Source organism: Trachymyrmex septentrionalis, unplaced genomic scaffold, assembly GCF_001594115.1.
Source record: "Trachymyrmex septentrionalis isolate Tsep2-gDNA-1 unplaced genomic scaffold, Tsep1.0 scaffold85, whole genome shotgun sequence".
NCBI lineage: Eukaryota > Metazoa > Arthropoda > Insecta > Hymenoptera > Formicidae > Trachymyrmex > Trachymyrmex septentrionalis.
Window position 1 is genome coordinate 1 of NW_017306038.1, and position 21617 is coordinate 21617.

The 21617-nt window shown below is 36.9% G+C and overlaps 3 protein-coding genes across 5 annotated transcripts in view; 1 reads left to right on the forward strand and 2 right to left on the reverse strand.

Moving 5' to 3' along the window:
- Positions 1-1065: 1065 nt before the first annotated feature.
- LOC108755165 lies at positions 1066-7382 on the reverse strand. The gene is made up of 6 exons (XM_018498020.1): positions 7144-7382; positions 6661-6879; positions 5461-5643; positions 4952-5164; positions 3545-3756; positions 1066-2596 (listed from the first exon to the last, which is right to left on the reverse strand). Exons 1-6 carry the CDS (start codon positions 7204-7206, stop codon positions 1066-1068), a joined length of 2421 nt encoding a protein of 806 aa, XP_018353522.1. The 5' UTR covers positions 7207-7382.
- Positions 7383-7980: 598 nt separating this feature from the next.
- LOC108755164 (elongator complex protein 4) lies at positions 7981-12463 on the reverse strand. Of its 2 annotated transcripts, none has more exons than XM_018498019.1 (6): positions 12216-12463; positions 10751-10940; positions 8909-9552; positions 8634-8846; positions 8457-8553; positions 7981-8265 (listed from the first exon to the last, which is right to left on the reverse strand). In XM_018498019.1, the coding sequence occupies exons 2-6, from the start codon at positions 10905-10907 to the stop codon at positions 8234-8236; spliced, it is 1143 nt and encodes a 380-aa protein (XP_018353521.1). In that variant the 5' UTR covers positions 10908-10940; positions 12216-12463; the 3' UTR covers positions 7981-8233. The 2 variants fall into 2 exon arrangements, with proteins under 2 accessions (XP_018353521.1, XP_018353520.1); XM_018498018.1 differs by having other exon boundaries at positions 12031-12463.
- A 919-nt stretch (positions 12464-13382) lies between these two features.
- LOC108755159 (neurogenic protein mastermind-like) overlaps positions 13383-21617 on the forward strand; it is a 212517-nt gene continuing 204282 nt past the window's right edge. For both annotated transcript variants that reach the window (XM_018498008.1, XM_018498009.1), the window contains exon 1: positions 13383-15698. In XM_018498008.1, the coding sequence (XP_018353510.1) occupies positions 15189-15698 (510 nt within the window). In that variant the 5' untranslated portion in view covers positions 13383-15188. The remainder of the gene's footprint in view (positions 15699-21617) is intronic.

Consider the following 21617-nt stretch of genomic DNA (forward strand, 5'->3'; position numbering starts at 1 on the left):
TGCTTCTTTGAAATTCTACTCCAAGTTGAGAGTATATAACTAGTTTTAGTTAGCTAAGTACTGCATAACTGCGTATAAAACATAAAGTTAACAAAATTAATGTGTTTGATCAATATTTATATTTTTAAGTTTCAGTTTCAGTAGTTTCTATTTTTAAAAGAGAAAATAAAAAGAAAATAGAGCACAACATTTTTTTCTAGGAATTAATTTTACTTATTTTATTAAAATTAAAAGTAAAACTTTATGTTTTACTTATTAATTATCACATTAATTTTATATAATATATTAATTATTATTTTGCTTATTTTTGTGTTTTTAAATTTATTTGGTTATGCAATATGTAATATAATGAATTTAATTTTATTCTTTGCTATAATATAAATTAATTTTCCACAAACTTCTTAATTTATACGACAAAAGATAAAATTCATTGTATTATGTATTGTATAAGCAAATATAATTAAATATACAAAAATAAGTAAAATAATTATAATATAATGCCTAATTTAAATATCCGCAACATGTTATCACATTGGGTGCGTTTGTCAAGTTGACAAATCGGCTAGCCTGTTCGCCGAGCAAATGAGCATGATTGTATTAAAAAAAAATACAAATATCATAACAGGTATAATATAACAAAAATAAACTTTAATGAGGGCAGCAAGGGATTCCGTTTATTATAAAACTTGAAATAGAAAATTCAATAACATATTAAAAAATACACATATTTACATAATTAAATCACACGGTTATTACACACACAATTAATTTATTCGTTACATTAATGTGCGAGAATTCAAAGAGATAAGAGGTAATTAATAGAAATACCAATAAAGAAAAAGCTTATTTATATTTTATTGTTCTTTTTGTGTTTAATTAAAATTAAATAACTAAGCGAATAATATTTTATGTTGCACACAAATGGTACTTAAGTTTTTTTTATCCGAAATGGCTTAAATAATGTTAATAATAATTAAATACATATAACATAATAATTAAATACATATAAATGCATTAATCGGTAAGAGCAAACAAGCAAATACGTTAATTTCTTCAAGAGCGTCTTCACCACATTATGTCTGTTTCTGGATTGGCACGCGCCAAAGGATTCAAGCATAAGCTCTTAAGAACTTGTACCGGTTCTTCTCCGTCATCTTTCGCGTACAGAGTCGTCCGTTTTGCGTTTCCTCCTTTAATTGATTTTCTACCGAAGGTATCCACCAGCGAACTAGCTTTAATTCCATACCTTCTAGGCATCCTTTTAAAGGAATTTTTTGAGGACAGCGATCCCACCTTTGCCATGGTAAATGACGAGCGACGATGTTTCCTTCTAGATCTGCCGCTGCCATTAATAGCGTCTAAATACCCCACTGATTTGACCATCGATCTTTTAACGCCACGATCGATGTCCCTCGGATGAATCATTCCGCGGTCCGGTTGTAGTATTTTTCGTCTCGGTTGGGTCCGTTGTCGCATATTCGGAATCGTACGAGGACTCTTGTAAATGGGTGCCGCGGTTTTTGCGAGCTTGCGGGTGATTCGCAGAGAATCCAGAAGCTCGTGATCGTGCCAGGAAGCCACGACAGGTAAACCGCAAGCATTGTGCATACCCACCAACGGTACACCAATTGTACGATATCCTTTTATCTCGAAGGACGATCGATATCTGGGATTGGCACCGCGCAAGCTACGTTGAGCATTCTGTTCATAAACCGATATCTTCTGACCAACGTGACCTGCTAATTGCAACGCTCTCGCTTCTTCCTCTGCTTTCGCTTTCTCATTCTTCATATCGGTCGCCATTATCGTTCCCGAAGATTCGCGCGTGCTTCTCGAAACCCGATGATCGTTCGAGAATTTCCCATGTGAACTCCTATGAAAATATTCATCTATATCGGAACCATCCTGAGATCGTCGGTCCTCCGTCTTATTAAAATATCGAATGTCTTTAACGTGCTTGCTTGAATCCGCGTTTGCGCAACAGAAGCCGCGCGAATTGTGCTGACTGTCACAAAAGCAGCAAGATTTCTTTCGAATATTATCGGCTTTCAGGGTTTGCGCGGCGATGCACGTAGTCTGGGATGCGGACCGACGATACAAGTTGTTGGTTAGAGGAACTCTTTTTCTTAACGGCACGTAAACGCTCTTCTCAGGTTCGGATACTAGAGACTCGAATTGCGACTGAGGTGCCACGGATCGTCTCAAGGTACCGATGTTATGCGCGATCGACGCCTGATAATCTTTAATAGGAATGCTTCTAACTGTGCCACCACCTTGTGGTCTTTTAATCTTAATCAATTCATCATCGTTGTTATTTTTATTCGTGTCGTTATCTGCGATCTTCGACGCGTATTGCGGGTGTCTCTTAGGAAGATTCAATGGAGGACGATTGTCGATTACAACGTCGACCGCTCGTTCCTCGTACATTTCATCGCTTCGCAGCAAATCTTCGGAGTATTTCGGAGGATTTCGCCATTCCTCAATTATGCTCTTTCCGCTCGTTGCTAATCCATTATATTTAGTATCGTCGCACGTTTCTCGCTTATTTGTATTCTTGACGTCAACTGTTGTCAGTCCTTCGCTGCCCTCCAGCCATCTTCATGATTTGGCACCGAATGTAGTTCCGGCTGTATGCATTCTGTTCTCGATGCCTATACCTATATTCAGATACATATTTGAACTATTATAAGATAGTGAATAATAATTTCAAAAATACTGAAGTTTGATAAGGATTCTTTTCGATGTCCCTGATGAAAATAAAAATCAGAGCGTAAATCAGATGTAATGGGAGAGCAAGAGAAGCGTAAACGAAACTTTTAGAAGGCGAAAATTGGAACAATGAAATTTAAAAGAAGCATTTATGCTTCTTTTACATTTTGATGTTTCAATTTTCACTGCCTAGAAGTTTCATTTACGCTTCTATTACTCTCCTATTACATTCGACTTGCGCTCTGATTTTTATTTTCATCAAGAATAAAGTTATTAAGTATACTCAAATAGCGAATTCGATTCGACCATACTAGTGTATATTAATGCATGTTGAGACAATTTAATTACACCAATTTAATCAGAGTGTAAAAATGAAAAATGCAAAGATTTCGAATTATAAAATATGTAACAAATTCAAGAATATAGAGTATATATAATGGGAAGTTTTAAGTCCGTAATCGGATTTAATTTAAATGTAAGACTATCTATTTAAAATTGTATTCAATTATTATAATTGTGCACTAACAATAAGTACTGCGTTGATTCCTATATACTTCCCGTTATACTCTATTTTTGAAGTTGTTACATATTAAGAGGAGACATATATAATTTCTAATTATTATGAAATATGTATTTTACCTAACAGCACAATAAAGTATATTAAAAATTTCCGGATTTAATCCATTTTTTTTTACATTAAACACACATTTATTACAACGGTTTTAATATGCATCGCCAGTCTATTGAGTGCACACTAGTATGCGTTTAACTGGATTCGCTAAAAGATATTTTTGAAATAGTGCGCGACCAAAAAATTATAGTTTAAAAGAATTGCTTACTAAAATCGTGATCATTTTCGCTGAATGGGCTTAAAGTCTGCGTGGAGGTGAAAGTCGACGCTTGCGATTTACTTCTCCTATTGTCACGGGAGCATACGAGAAGTATGCTAAGGAGCGTCGTGACTTCCACGAACATGACGACTAATACGATGGCCAGCAAGATCAGGGCCTGATCCTGCGTCCATTTCTCAATATGTTCAAGGCATCCCTAAATATAAGACAAACAAATAATCATACATGACAATCGATATTCGATATTATATTGAATATCGGAAACGTATCAGTTTGTCTTTTGTTGCCCGACATTATTAATCGATGACAAATTTGTTCGTTTTTAGAGAGGCATACAGTTTTAATGTGCGAAATTATTAGCTTAACACTTTTTCTTCAGATCTAATTTTCGGTAGTTTTCTCTTCGAGTGAATTCTAAATTCGGTAAAGTTGGATTTAGTGTCAAAGTTGCTATGCTTTGAGCTCATATCGATTGCGCTGGAATCAATCATTGATCGAAAACTTATATGTAGATTCTGCATGTAAAAAATATTTTAGATATTTACAAAGATTTATATTAAAAATCGTATCCTCGTAGACTCATCCTGATATAAAATTTCATGTAAATATATCATTGCTAAAAAAATTATTAATATTTATTCACATACGTATTTGAAAAATAGCTAGTTATGGGTATTAATTTATTGCATAAAACGCCTGATAAAAATACGTTAATTCGTAGCAAGATATAATAAAACTAAAATCATAACAACGTAACATCATTCTCTGCTGCCCGCATTCCGATGAATTCTCTCGTAGCCTTGTTATGGAGGTCTTCATCGAGACAAAAGCCATTAATCACACGACTCTCTTTCCTAGTATGATGTATTCGTATACGAGGTCATGCTGGTTTTATCGTAAACTTTCGAACAAAACGAAAAATCGAAATATCGAATTTGGAGTTACGGACGTAGAGGCGATAATTTTTCTCAAATGTTATTTCGCTGTAACATCGCGTTTATGTTCACGCAGGATGCGTTTGACTGTATTAAACTTTCAAACGGATTTCCATTCTCATGGAGCGAGAATAGCGTCATAAAGCTTCATCCGAATGTCACACTTGAACGTGTCAATATTCTTCATAGACGTACTTATTCCCGTTTTTAGGCTACATTCGGAAATTTCATCCAAGTGTCATTTTATTCTTGTTTAACGTCTAACAATAGAGATAGAATAAAATAGAGAAGCGTCGTTAGGGCACTCAAGTGATGTTTCCGAAAGGCAGCCTTATGTAGACCTCCGCATTTATTCTTTGTGAGCCAGATTCAAAAAGTTCGTCTCACTCGTGTCTGCATGGCATGGCATGACAAGGGAGGGGAGGGGAGGGGGTAATAACTTCCTCATTATCATACCATAGTGTGTCGGGCGTATTGATGTTCGGCAGGGTTCAGAGCCTGGCAGAGAGTGAGATTGGCAGGTTCGGGGTTGAGGAAGGAGCTCGTCTCATTGGCGTTATTCAGGGTGCAGCAACTGAGAGGTACCACTAATTCTCTGCGGCCGACTTCCTGCAGTCGCCACCACGACGTCCCATAATTGCTGCTTCCGTTTATGCCACAACAAGCGAACTGTAAATAGTCAGAATAATAACGACGCACGTTTTCTCTTTTGATTTCAATAATATAAATCAACTACATATATAAGCCAAGTAACAAGGACTCTGCATAATATATGACTTAATAATGAAATATATAACTTTAACAGATCACTTTTACTTATCAGTCTTCATTTTATAGTAATTTGTCTGGAATACTGCTGTAAACGATTTAATGCTCCTGAATATTTAATAGAAAAATGATACAATAGAGAATATATGTTAACATTATATCTTTACTCTGTTAAATTCAATAGATGACAAACTTACTATTGTTTGTGCAAGATCGAGTGCAGCCGTAAATTGCTCGCGTCCAGGTACAGCATAACTGCGTTGCAAAGCGCGTATCAAACGTGCCGGTCTTACGTCGATCCCCAGTATATGAGGCCAGAAAACAGCGATAATGCACACGGTGCACTCACCGAGCAGCAATAATATTATTGTTAAGAGATACTGGAAAGCATAAAAACAAAAAATCGATCCCGAGTTATTTATATTCGCAATTTTGCGTTATAACATACATCTATATTTTTCGAACAATATTTCTTCTTACCTATTCAATTAATTTTCTAATTTAATATTACGTTAAAAAAAGCAGTTTTTTTAAATACATTTTATTACCTCATATACCATTAAATTTGTCGCTAGAAAAAGAATTGCAACAAGAAGTTACAAAAATTGAACAATATTTAGACACAAATTTTGTATATATTTTATTTCTATTAAAATAATACTAATATAGTTTTCCTTGTATACATTCAATTTAACGTTTTACAACTGGTGTTTAAATAGTGTTAAAAATGGGGAAAAATAGGTACCATTCATTTCCTCGGCGAGCTGACTCTCATTTGTCCGAACCACGAGCGAATAATTAGTGTTTTTACGCGGCGTTCGAACGCGCCCTCCTTTTATTTACGCGCGTGTCTGCATACAAGCAGATCCGTTTCCGGGCAACGATGCATGACCGAACTCGAAGTAGGAAATATGGTGTTTCAGATAGGCTCGACGAGCAACATTGTAGTTAGATTCATGAGAGAACGTCGCGCATGAAACCCAACTGATCGATGCATTTAAACATGTACTTGTGATACGCAAATAAAGACTTTAAGCAAGTAATTTCTAATCAAATGCGTGAATACGATATCGCACATATATATATGTAAGTTATTTTTATACGTTTTATTACCTAATATATAATTAAATTTATTGCTAGGAAAAGAAATTGGGACAAGAAATTACAAAAATTAAACAATATTTTAGATATAAATTTTGTATGTACTTTATTTTTATTAAATATCAATCTAAACGAAAATAATAACGTATTGCTCTCAAAGATTACTTTGTATTTGCAAATTTTATATTTAAAATATTTTTGTAAATATTTTTATAAATTGTTTTTAAATATTAATTAAAATGTATAAATATATTGGATCTATTAAAATATTCAAAATATTTAAAAACAGTTCTTACGGAGATTGTAATGCAACGGTTAAAGAGACAAGCCGCCCAGCATCCAAGAAGTCCAGTAGTAGCAATAAGAAATCCTAATGTAACTATAGCGAATGCCAAATAATAAAAGAGCGGTTGATCAGGATGAATATCACCAGGTCCTAACAGGCGCGATAATAAAATCCGTTCATTGTCGGCTAATAATAATCCTCCTAAGGACATTAGCACGAAACCCGACATCTAAAGGAAGAGAGAAACAATTAATAATCTATCTCAAGTTACACTGATTTGTGATAAACAGATTACAATAATCATTAAAATAACACAAATCGATCCAGTTCGCATTATGTTAGTATTATATTATATCTAACATAACATTTCATATATTATTTCTTTACTTAAAAAATGCATGATATACAAATCTTTATTAATTACGAATAATATATTGACTGAAGACAGATTTAAATTAAAGCTGCGTCTGAAACAAATAGCCAAATAACTCACCAAGAAAATTATATTCGAGCAACAAACAAAAGCACGCGATATGCCTAATTTTCTAGTTCCCATTGTTACGTCCAAAACGCTTGCTTCTTAATAACAGTGACCGATATGCAGATGACTTTTTGTCACATAAAGTTTCAACGATTGCATTCGGCGCACATAATAAATGCACGATTAGATCATTTGATGACACAAGTTACACTATGTACAATATTACAACTAGATAGTTCGAGGTGAACCCGATCGCGTATGTTTATGGACTGAAAACCCCCCGTACGCGGTGGATGGACTTCACAACAGCATCGGGGGTCTGTAGGCGCGCTTGCGTGCCCTCATGCGCGACCGACCGGACGGAACCGGAAGGAAATAGAAAGGCGTGGATGGAAAAAGATCGGAGGGGGAACGAAAAATGTATACACACACACACACACACACACACACATACACACACAAAACACACACTCACACACACATACACATACGCATACATGGACATTTGCATCGTCGATCGGTTCGTATACAATTCGAGTCGGCAAAGGTTCACGGTAAAGAGGGAACATTTAATGGCTGATAAGACCATTTCACGCTTTAGCACACATGTTAATTTTTATTTAAATTCATAAATTACTATTTAACGTTTCAGCTAAATATTAACATTGTATCATGTATTAAAGTTCCTTTATTCGAATTCTTTTATAAAACTATTTATTTGTAATTATAAATTACAAATATTAAATAATGTATAATTAGAGAGAAGAATTTTTAATTTATCAAGAAACGTTAGAATACTATTAGAAAAATTTCGTTTCTCTTATTTAGATTAATTATACGTACAGTAAAGGATTAATCTGGAGATTCCATAGTCATAGGATTTTTCCATCAAAAATTGTATTTCTACAGTGTAAATGAACTTGTAGGTTGAGCCCATATACAACGCAGCTCAGTAAAAGGATATTTTATGCGCATTATTGTAAGTGTTCACGAAGCCTATCTCCTCTTCTCTACATTAATTCAGCTGCCACACCATGCACTTCCCGTTAAACGGGATAGGCGTGACCTACGTACGTAAAAATTCTGTTTTAACACTTGTTTGTTAAGAAGTGAAATCACAACCTATAATATATCCTGAAAAGTAGTGGATTTAGAATATTTTATCAAGGATAGGACAAATGTATATGAACAGTATGAAGGATTAATAATTGAAAACTTTTAACAAAATAAATATTTAATTTTGTTAATAAAAAATTTACCTTAAAGTTATCATATTTAATAATTTTTAATAATTTAAAATTTATAAATCTAAAAATCAAGTGTACTTTTATGAGATCCACTCATGCATCCAATGCCGGATGTTACTGTGTCATCTTGCTCTCGTTGAGACGTATCTTCGAACTCGGGTGGCAAATGTAAAACCTACAAACAAACAAATAATATAAAAATTTATATGACACAATATACTAATTTGAAAAAACAAAACATCAAAATCTACTAACTTCTATAAGAAACTTTTTACGGCGTAATTTAAATGCTAAATCTCTGTGTTGTGAATTGCCGTGTGACAAACCATTTAATGCACACAATTTCTTAATGTGCAACAGACCATGATACTCCTTATACAATGGATTAAGCGCTTTTGCAGATCCCGCAAACGATTCCAATCTAATTGCTATATCCGATATGTGCTCAATTCTTTCGATAACGAAATTCTAGAAAATGTAGGCTATAAGAAGGTTGGTCGATGTAAAAGGAATAATTTTTCGGTACTTACGCTATTAAAATTATTAACTGGTATTGTTACTATGCCGACTGCATAGGAATTCCTTAAAAGTGCTCTGAAGCAATATAGGAATTTTAATAGATCACTATCAGAATATTCCTCTGTGTCACTAAGCCATAATCTTGATCCCAAAGAATGAATTGCGATTCTTAAAATTTTCTTTGTTTTCTGTTCTGATGGTTCAGAGAGAAAATATTGTCCATCGCGTAAAGTTTTTTCTACATTACATAATAAGTCAGTATATGCAGCGTTCTTAAATGTATGACTACTATTTTCATCTAGTGTCATTTCTTCATCAAATTCCCATTGTTTTATGTCAGCATGTTCTAAGAGATCCTTTTGCATCTGCTTTGTGAGATCATAATAATGACCGAATATTTGACCTCCCGTAGGAGTTGAATCTACTACTTTCATTTTTTGATATCGCCAAGCTATTTTCATTGGTTCATCTTCATTATTTGTAGTTTTCGTATGTAGTAATTCCTCTGAATTATCTATAACTGCGGGCAATCCTGATACAAGGTGGGAAGGTTGGACATCTTGAGACGCAATCAGTATAGGTTGAGATACGACTACTCCCTCTGCCATAAAGTATTTCAATACAGTTTTAGCATAGAAGCCATACTTGTCCTCCTCTGAAAAGAAATATTTCTTTAAACATATAAACAAATAAAACGTTTCATTAACTCCTTTAGAATCCCTGCGCACATTGTAATGTATATCAAATTTAAAGATATTATCTGTTGAAATTATTTAATTCTACATCATCTGAAATCTGATGTACAAATAATATACAGATTGAAAAAATAGTCAAATTAAAAAAATTATTTGTTTAATATGAATTAGTTATTAAAGTGCGCATAAATTGAATTTAAAAAAGAAAATTTTTAACATGATTCCATCCTAAAATTAAGTCTGAAGGAGTTAAATACATACACTACCACTTATAATTATTTGAACGATATTTTATATTTTAAAAATATTTAGCTTTCCAATTTTGAAAGCTAAGTAAATATTTCTTTCTCTTTCTTCTATACTGTCGTTAACACAAATAATACTTTATTAGAATAATTGACGCTATTTATGTTGTATATTAGTTGTAATTGTGTATATATTCTAAATTCAAATTATTAAGATAACATTTATCGAACTATCTTTAACTATCCTTGAATCGATATTATACTCAATATTTCTCACCGTTTCATTTTTCTATTACAATCTATTGTAATTATGGATTATTTTTATTCATAATTATAATAGATTGTAGCAGAAAAATAAAATAGGAAATACCAATTCAAGAATAGTCAGAGATAAAGTTTCGTTAACATTGTCTTAATAATTTAAATCTAGACTACAAATAGAAGTTTAGATTATTTAAACTTACAATTATAATCAATAAAAATAGCAATTATTTTGATACAATTCATTTTAATAAAATATTATCTGTGTTAACAGTGAGATACACAACTTACTTAGCTTTTAAAATTAAAGTAAAAACAAAAATGTCTGTTGAATAATTATAAGCGGTAGTGCATATATGTATATGTGTGTAGTGTTATTAATATTTAATCCTTCAAAAGAAGGGAAAATACATCCTTTAGAGGCTGAATAATTATTGATACCCTATTAAAAAGTCAAAAGGTTATTCTGTGTATATAGTATATATAGTCAATATAGTACATAAACTGGTAATAAAAAAGCATTAGTTTTAGATTTTTTACATTCTTGCAAAAAAAGATGTATGAGTAATTCTCTAAAACTAATTACAATATTCAACAAATCTTGAATGACTCAGCTAGTTAAAGAAACATAAGTGTATACAAATATACATACCAATTAAAAATATCGAGCCAATAGGTAAACCTCCGCCAATTGAACTGTCTAAAGAAGGTATCCCTGTTGAAATAAGCAACTGTGAATTTCGTAACGAAGGTCTCGTGCCTGGTATTACCGGAAATCTAGTTTTAAGTCTTGTTCCACCCAAAGCCATTGCTTTTGCCTTCTAAAGTCATCCAGTAGATATCTGAAATATAATTTTAAAGAGTATTTGAATATTGCAATCTGCAACTTTGTGCAAGTTTATTTAAATTATATAAAAAGTAAAATATTTGCAAGTAAATGTCACAGTGACGTCTTCTTTGATATTTATTGTATAAAAAAATCAGACTGATGACGAAATATACGTTGTTGTGAAATATGTCTTATTAATTGTACAAAATAAAATAAACAATTTATTTGCTAGGAATAAAATTTTATTTTGTCATATTTAAATAAGGACTTGTTTCAGTAAAAATAAGCATTACATATTATAAATCAATTTTTAAGTATTTTTTCTCAGTGTATTAAATATTGCAAATATTTAATACACTATATTAAAATGTTTTCTACTCATTAAGTTCAAAATGCACATGTTCAAAATAAATATAATAATAAATCTAAGATGAAATTTTATTTATCGATATACTTTATGTTATGAAACTTTATATAATACGTCAAATATACTTTATACTATGATACGTCACTACATCAAATTTGTTTCACTTCTGAATAGAACTTATTTAATTTTGCATTTATATCGATCATCTTATTTTTGCTACTTTCAATAGGTCGCTTTCCATTTTCACACAAGTGAATCGCTTTCCATTTTCACACAAGTGAGTCTGAAGTTATGTATTTTATACTCAGATAATTATGTTATTACATGCTTATTCTTGCTTATTTTGGTTACGATTATCGCATAACAACTGACAACATGGGTTTACAGCCTAACCTCACTTTTGATGTGAATTAATAAGATTCAGTGAAGCAGTCTTGTGCAAATTGTAAAAACTTAGTTAAATCTCACTTGTGTCAAAAAAGAAAAGTACATACATTCAATCGAGAATCGTCTAGAATTATCTGGATTTTGATGTAAATGGAAAGCAATTAAATGTTGAATCTCATTTTGCTACACTTTGACTGGAATTTTTCAAAACAGTCTACATTTTAATTCAGAGCATTCCAAAATTTTTTTTACAATATATTTTTATACATTTATAAGGACAAAATTTGACTCTGGCAAAAATTCGGAGGAAGTAAATCGGAGTAAATCCGTCAATCAAAACGCACAGTACCATAATTGAGTTTATCACGTTTGCCACGTGCACAAGATTTTGATAGGTTTTGAAGATCCGTGATCAGAAGTTTGTGCTTCTTTCTCTACGATACTCGATCTTTCCTCAAAACGATTACACCTGGTAGTCTCAATCGAGTCGTACTTCACACCGGACGAACGTTCGAAAAACAACTAGTCGCATACCGGTTCGTGCTTCCTCTCCTCGTCGGTGTAGCATTCACTAATCGCAGGTCATAAATGTGGAAAATAGTCTGGGAAAGCCCGTGAGTCTGCTCTTCGAGTTTCTTATAATAAGTATGTATATATGTTCCGTTTTCGATAACGGAGCACAAATCAGCACTTGGAATCTTTCGAAGCCGTTCTCGACGCGAATCCGTCCACCATGATCAACGCACCGGCAGTGGCACTCGTGGTATCCATAATAGTACCGATGATCGCCGAACGTTGACGCCACGTTGGACGAAGCCGATCGGAGGTCGACGGTTTCTGACGGTTTCTCGCGCCGCCACCGGAGCGCGGCCGCGTCGCGGCGGCAGTAATTACGGTTCGCCGTTTGAACGGGATGCATGTTCGTCCCGTTCTGTCCTACGCGCAGTTCAGTTGATGGCATCGTGATCGTGCGCTTGCTAGGAGCCGATCCGATTAAGCGCTTGACGTTTCGTCGCCGGGTGCGATCGCGCGCGAGCATCCGTGTGACAGAGAGAGAGAGAGAAAGACGAGGAAGCGGAGAGAAATAAGAGCGAGAGAAAACGAGAGAGAGAAAGAAAGGTAAAGAAGAATCGTCTCTCGCGACAGAGCGGATAGGACGCGCGATCGTAATATCGTATGCGTGCGCGCGCGCGCGGGCGCGCGTGCGTGAATGTATGCGCGAATCGAAGGAAAGTGAGGTTATGCAATTGTTAATACGATCGTACGCGCGCTCGATGCCGACGCTCGATGACATGTGATTCATCGCGACGGTCAAACCGGGTCGAGTCCCGGAGTGTCGGCGCAGTGAACGAACGTCTACGCGCCGCGCGCGGTCCAGTCGCGTTGCGCATCGAGTTGAAGTTGCGCGCGTATCGAGCCCAACGTCAGATCGTTCGCGCATATCGAACCTAACGTCAGATCGTTCGCGCGTTCGAGGACCGTTTAATCGCGAAGCGTCTTCCGCGGAACACGCGCGTGTCTGTGGCGATCTTCGTTCCGAAACGTCAAAAATCGGAACGATCTCGAGATAGTTACCTTCAAGAAGAACGCGAGAGACTTGTAAGTGCGAGAGGAAAGACACGCGGGAAAGATTTTAAATTGTCGGAGAGAAAGAGACGAATTTGTTGTCGCGCGCGCGCGCACGCGAGTGAGTGGTGGACTCGGAGACTCCGGCGAATGCGCGCAAGAGGAACTCCGAGGAACTCGTGCCGAGCGTTGAAAGCACTCTTCCCTTTCTCCCACCGTGAGCTACCGACTCCTCGCGCCCCTCTCTCTCCTTGGCTCGCGCGCACGCCTTCCGTCCCCTGCCGCGTCGCGGCAGCGTCGCCGAGCATCGCCGACGCGTGTTCCCGTCTCGGTCTCTCTCCGCGCACCGGTGTGCCGTTTGACGACCTCTCGCTCCCACCCGCTCTCTTTTCTTCTCTTTCTCCAGACAAGCCTCAGCACGCTGCCCTCGCTCAACTACCTGTTGTGACGTCCAGCGCGCTCACGACGCACCGGGCAAATTCGCCGTAAATACTCAGTGTGTTCCCTTCCGACCGACGACGATCGTTCCACATTAAACGCAATCAATCGCGGAGAGACTCGATATATATGGTGTTGTATATGAACTATCTCCATCGGGGAAGTATTTTCGTCGAGAAGGAGAGAGAGAGAGAGAGAGAGAGATATATTCTGCCACGCAGACGGCCACCGCTCGTGAAGGAGGTACCTCGATTGTGAAACCGCGAAAGTCTCTTGTGTGTGTGGTTCTGTTCCCCCTACCACTCGGCATCGCCGCGACGAGAGTAACGCGAGGAAGCGTGTGGCGGAGCAAGACGGAGAGAGAATGAGAGAGAGAGCGAGGAGGACAGCACGCGTTCGTAAGATGGAGAGAGAAGGAGCGGGCGAGAGAAAGGACTCGAGCGGGCTGTTATCGTCAAGTTAGTCGCGCGCGGCGAACCTTCCGTCCTACCGTTGTTGTCGAATCTTCCGTCGAGCGCGTTCCCGAGAGTGACAGTCGCGAACCCCGTGACCCGTGTTGCCAGAGAGCTCCGCTCGCGTTACTCGCGTATCGGGACTATTGGACGTTTTCACGCCGGTGAGTCTGACCTACCTACTAAGCGTTTTGGATTAATCGTGAACGCTGTAACTATAAATGTGACTCTAAACGTGACGTGCAGTAATCGCGTACGAAATGCGCGGGGATCGTCGTAATCGTGCGATGTTTTGATATCTATAGGGAAGAGCAGACCGAAGGGAGAGAGAAAGAGAAAGCAGGCCGTGCGACGACGCGCGCATTATCGCGCGCGCGGTCACGTGGATCGGGAAACAAAAGGCGGAACGCGACCGTGTTCATTGATGACGAGTTCGTCGCGTCGATGCCGCGCGCGCCGCGCCGGTGGCATCGCATTACGTTAGCTCTGAAGTTGGCGCGCTCCGCGCCGTATATGTGGCGCGCGCGCGCGCGCGAGCGAGCGAGCGAGCGAGTGAGGAATCTCCGGTTGTAACAACTTCACACCGTGAATTGATATCGTTCGTTTCGCGAAACAGCAGCGGGAGCGTCCGCGGTATTTTTCCGTCGCAACAAGTGCCTACGAGAGACAAGGGAAGAGACAGTCTTCTGACATTCTACTTGGTGAAACTAGAGATTATTTATACAGTGTTGTACCGTTCTCGCGAGAAGTGTGTTAAGCGGACTGTGTACGTTGTTGCTGTACGTGTCGATCTTGACCGCGGTCAAGCCCCCCGCGAGAGCGTGACACCGCTAGATCGCGCGGCCAGATGCTCCCCTGCGCTCGGAAATCAGGAGGTACAATCGGAATCGTCGGCACGCCAGTGGGGTGGATGCGGAGGATGCGCGTCACGCAAACAACGGTGAGGCCGATGGTAGAGGACGACGCGCGGTCGGCATCGCGCGTTACAATCGACCACCTTGGTGGCAATCATTGAGAACTGGCTTATCCTGCGGTGGATTTAGGGGGCTGTATGGAGGCCGGGGGGCTCCTGCCCCGACAGCCCCCGCAAGGCCCCCCCGGCGTCGCCCCCGGCACCATCTCCGTGTGCGCGGGCCAGGGCCCGAACGGGCACGCCGGCAACGTCCTCGGCCAATCCGCGGCCGCGATTCACGAATTAAACGCCGGTCAGCTGGGCATTACCGGTCAACAACAATTGCATCTGCAGCAGCAGCAGCAGCAGCAACAGCAACAACAACAGCATCAACAGCAGCAAATGGGTCAAGCACCCGGTATGGGTGAGGTACTCACCCCGAAGAGGCAGGCGATCGTAGACCGCCTGCGACGAAGACTCGAGAGTTACCGGCGCAGACAGAACGACTGCATCCCCAGGTTTGATCAAAGTTTCAACGGATTGTGCGAGCAGAACATACAGGACACCTTGGTGCTGAAGCAACGCTTCCTCGAGAGCAAGGCTAAGCGACAAGCCAAGAAGACGGACAAGAAGCAGAACGATCCGATCGGTCTCTCCAACGTTCACATGGTGAGACTTTTTCTCATCTCTTTCACTCTCTTGCTGTCTTCTTCGTCTACTCCTACTCTTCTTTTTCTTCTTCTGCTGCTTCTTCTGCTTCTTCTGTTGCTTCTTCTGCTCGGTTTCGTCGTACCGAGTAGGCGTAGGTGTTCCTACGCCGCTGTGGGAATTCGAACTTGTTACAAAGTCGGCGTTCCTTCTTCCTTCCTTCCTTCCTTCCTTCCTTCCCCTCTGGGTCTCTTCGCCCTAGAGATGGAAACACGCGAGTGACGCTCGCGGCGAACAAACGTGTCTGATGTATCTGTATTCAATATATGTTACCTGCGCCCGGAAAAAATTCCGAGATACTCGCACGAAATTTTTTGCTACGGTCCTTCACTAGGTTACAATATGTGGACGATGTTTTTTTCTACGAAAATTTGCTCAATATTTTCAAACGCGCAAGAACGATATTATTCCAAAAGAAGTGCGTCACGTTGACGAAACACACGTTGATAACGCTTCATCACCGCGTATAAAGCATCATCTGCTGCATAAAGTTCAGTATACGAAAAGTTTTGATAGTACTTGTTCCAAACTTTGCATAAATTTCATGTTTTCTCTTGCTAAATTTTTGGAAGATACAAATTGCAAACATATTGGAGAAGCGAATAAACCTAGTTCGTAGAACCGCGGAAGCAGAATTGATCGATTGTATTTTTGGTCTGTACGCGATCAATTCAGTCTCGAAAGTTTCTGGAAAAAAACATATGTTGCTGCGTATTTTATGGTTGATGCAAACAAGCAATTGAATAAACAAGCGTCTCTTATATAACTTATTCAATCGGTATTAAAACGGATTAAGAAGTCTATTTATATTGATATAATCAAGTATTCGCTGAATATCTGAATTTTATATGCATGTTAACATTATTCAGTACTAATTTATAAACTTAAATTATTTTGGTAACAAATAACGTATTTGTATCAGTCGCACTAAAGACAATTGCGTAAGGTTTTTATTTTTTAATGCCAGTGATGTAGAAATTTTTTTTAAAAACTGTTTTTAATCTGAGAAAAATTAATTCTTTATGCAAGAATATATTGTACATATATATGAACATACATATACATATATATAAACATACACGTCTTCCACTCTAACTGCTTACCTTGAATATTTTGTAAATAACATTTACATGTTGCAGATAAAAGTTGTATAGTCTGAAAGGGAATAAGTAATGATAAAAATTTTCGAAAAAATTGAATTTTTAAGGAGATTCTAAAGTTTGTATTACCGACTAAATCATATAATTTTTGTATAATAATTTATTTTTTATTTCTTTAGGATCTCCTTAAAGTGACATAAAAGTTATCATAATTTTTTATATATAATAGAATTATATGATTTTTTTTACATAACATTATTCCGCGTACAAAAAGATTAAGATATTACATAATTATCGAAAATTTAATAAGTTATGATATATTTTTACATTATTTTAGCATATTTTACGATGAAATGTGTCTCGTAAATTATTCATTTTTTGCTGCTTGAATGTTTTTATGCATAGAATAATATGTCGTGAATCAATTGGTACAAAGTAAACACATAGAATGTCTCAACCTGTAGGCAGTTGCAAGAGTAAACTACCAGAAACAAATTTGTTGGTCGCTTAAATTTGGTATTGACATATTATCTGTGGATACTGAGGGCAACAAATTTTTTTCTAATACTTCACTCTTGTATCGCCTGCACGTTGAAAGGTTTTTCATTATTATGCTTATACTTATTTCGCAAATAATAAATTTGAACCGTGTATATTTCGAGAACAACAAATTCAAATAATACTTTGATACCAATCTCAAGCAATAAATTTTTATACTGATACTTTTGCACTGCTTGCACGCTAAAAAGCTTTTCGTTGCTATTTACACTTAGTTATTTCACAAGTAATGAATTCGAAACTTGAATATTTCGAGAGCAACAAATTTAGACAACACCGTAGTATCAATTTTAAGATGTCTATGAAGCTAATACGTCTACATTAAAAAAAAATTACACCAGTATGCCATAATTAAGTGCTGATTTATTGTTCTAGTCCCGAATTTATTGCTCTTTTCCATTCGCAGGAAATTAATTTTAAAAGTGGGGATGACGTATACTAACAAATTCATAATCGGAATATTTTTAGAGCAATTATTTCTAGAAACATTTTAAGACTTAAACTAACCCAGCAATTAATTGTTTTAATATATCTTATTCTCTTATAACGTGAATTAGCATCCCGCTACACTTCTGGTGAGGTTTTTTTTTAACTTAAACAATGAACAATAAATTTAGAATCAGGATATTCTTAGAGTAATTAATTTTAGAAACATTTTAAGACCTAAACTAGCCCAGCAATTAATTGTTTTAATGTACCTTACTCTTGTACGCGAGCTAGATTGTACCGCTACATTTCTGGTGAAGTTTATTTAACTTAAATAATGAGCACAATAAACTCAGAATTAGGATATTTTTAGAGCAATTAATTTAAATTTAACATAGTTGATTCTGAGAGTACTTTTCGATGGTTAAGGATGGAACGTCGAAATCAGATTTAATCAAAATGTCAAATAATAAAATCGGAAAGATATAATACGTCGTGATATTTAAAATGATTTTTCTGGAAATACATGATACAACTAACTGAATGACGGAGCAACAAAACAGCACAAGATACGCAGAAGATACGTTTTGTTTTTTTCAATTTAATCTTTTTCCTACGGCTGTACTAATTAGAAATTTAAGTTTCACACAGCTACTGTTTTTATGAACTTAATTAAAGAAATAAAATTGCAAATAAGATAATAAAATAGCAATAAAAAGGTAATAAAAAAATTTATATTTATGTATTATTGTGTTAGTTACAAATATCTATATCAGTTTGACAGACGTTAATTTATATGTAGGATTTTTTTTCAAGTATTTTTGCAAGTATCAGCAGCATATTCAAATAAAATCCTACCACTACTAGAAAGTATGAATTTTTTCGAACATAATTTTATTTCTTTCTCTCTCTAAAGTAAGCTGATTGCTATTTGATCGTGCAAGCGTATAAATTAAAAAAAAGCTTGTTTATGCTTTGATAGGAATCGAATAAAAGAGACTTTAGATTTTTTTTTTGTTTAACCGTGTTAATTAATCGTGTTTTTACTACGTTTGTCGACTAAATCGATAAATTTAACATGGCGTTAAAATCAAGATGGAACAGGTGGACGTATGGATCGTTAAGGTCGTAGGTCGTGTCCGTGCTAGTTTCCCGTAGGCGTTCGATTCGAGACGTTCCTGCGTTAACCTTGGCTTTACGTCAATGCAGGGGCGTTCTTATGATCGCCCTTGTTACGCGTAACGTCATTGTTACGATCACTGTCACGTCCCGCGCAAAATGTTTACGTAGAGTTTACCTTTTTACATATTCATTCTATACAAATATTTATCTTCTAAAACAACTGGAATTATGAAAATAACAAATTGTAATGGATGGCCCAAGGTTGGCGCACATTTTTGCGACGTACGTAATATTAGTCCAGAGTATACATTTATGTTTGAGGAAAAGCAAAATATTTTATCATAATTATTTTACGAAAAAATGTCAAGAGATGAAATAATATTCCAATTAAGAAACATTTGCAAGATGTGTCCGCTGAAAATATTTATTCTCGAACATAATAGTGTTCAAAGCAAATATTATTAATGTGAAAAATATCGCTCAAAGCAAACACATTATGTTGAAACATAAAATTATTAAGAAAACATGCGATGTATTTGTGTGATTAATTCACACGGTACGAATCAACGTACTGTATTTATTAATCTTTGACAGATACACTGCAGTTTATCGAATCGATCATCGATAACTGGGATTGCTTTAAAATTTCACTTGAAATAATTTGTTGGCTCTTCGAGTATGACAAAACGGCGCTCTTTCGTTTGCCGTAATTATTACGTTGTCAACAGCATGCACGGGCATGTGATATTAAGTAATACGTAAATGCAAACGCGTCACCGTGGGGGCGCGCTTTATAAATGTCGCGTGCGGCGCAAAGATGAACGATAACAACTTCCCCGCGGCGGATGACGTCGGGTCATCTGTGTGCTGTATGTGTAACGTGACGTATGCACACCCGTCCTACGGATCACCGTCAGCCATAAAGGTGATAGGTAACACATTCGCGTCATACGAAACTCTTACCAAGTTGGTATAATTAATTCGCACGTTCTCGTAGGAAAGACTGGTTGCGATGTACATATAAAATGACGGAGAGATCGCGGGAACGTTTATCAGTGAACTGAACTTGATGCCGGAAGTTAGAAGTGCATAGCTCGCGAGATTTCGTATACTTGTCGATACACCTATTGTATGTATTTGCTTTCATTAATGAGGAGAAGGAAACTAACTCTATATGATACTGGAGAGACGAACGTATCGATTACTTTGGTACGATGAGTAGATATAGAACGCAATTTCCTTAACGTTTTGATTAATTTCACCAGTCATCGTCACATTTTTTCATACGTCTCGTGATATTTCAGCGATTTAACCAAAAAATCTAAGAGATAGATAATTTCCTTATTCACGAGTAGAATACTTGTATTACGTACGTATTACCAAGTATTACGAGTAGAAAATTATTTTCTTCATTCGCTATCTGTAGTCATAACAAGTTTACAAGTCTAATTCAGGTACGTAAGATTAACACGTATCTGAGATTAATCAATGCAACGTCATTTCGCCAAGGGACAAAGTCACCCGTGCCAAGCAGCTTCGTGCTCCGCTCTCGTGATATCGTCCGATTGATAACGCATTATCACCAACGTGAAACGGTGGAGTTGGACGCGGTGAGGTGGGAGGGAATCGACAGGAAACACTACTCGACACGATGTAACAGGATCGCCGATAATCACGCGTACTCGCGCAGTTTCATCCTCTCTCTCTCTCTCTCTCTTTCTTTCTGGTTCTAAAGCTACCTCGCGTACGCGCACGTGTCCAGGTCGCAGTGCGTGGAGCTGCGTGCCCCGCGTTCCGCTCATTCATAATCGGTAGTGTCGGCGCGCCGCGAACAATGGTGCCACCACGAACGGCGGGGGAAAGCTGTGGGAATCGCGATTTCCGCCGAGAAGCTAACCAGAGCGGTGAACCAGATCCTGAACGCGGGCCGCTCCTTCCTTTCGGCATTCTCGCTCGACGCCCCGCGTGCTCTCAATTTATCTGTCGAATCTTGGAGAACGATTTATGCAACATAGAGATCTCGACTGTTGAAATTCTTCGGGATAGAGTATCCAGTGTGAATCAATATGATTCTGCGATAATAATAATACGATAATGAGGAATTAGAAAATTTGGTCTGTTTCGAATGAGTGAAAAGAAACTCGAAACACCAATAGGTTCGAAAAGACATTTGATTAAGTTAAATTTCAGATTAACGTAAATCCAGTGTCACTCTTTGAAAAAATTTCTAAAGTAACAGTCCTTAACTCTACTTAATAATATTGTAGAAAATAATGCAAAATGACGGCTACGTGAAGTAATAACATTGTTATTCACGTGGGAATAGAAAAGGAACATGCATAATTTATTATTGCAGAATTATCATTTATATAACCGGACGCGAATACGCTTTCTATCTATATTATTTTAATCTAAACTGTTATCTGTATAATTATACTGTGAATTCACTCCAACAAAATTTCATCGAATTATTAATGTTGATTTTATTAAAATTCGAATAATAAAATTTTTATATACGAAGTATGTTAGACATTTAAGAAAATTATCCATGCGTTCTAGTACGTTCTTAAAGTTTATCATACTTGAATAACACTTGAGTTACTTCACTTCAGTCACATGAGCAGAAGATAATTTGCACCACTAAGTTGAGAATAAAATAAAATGCAAATAAAAT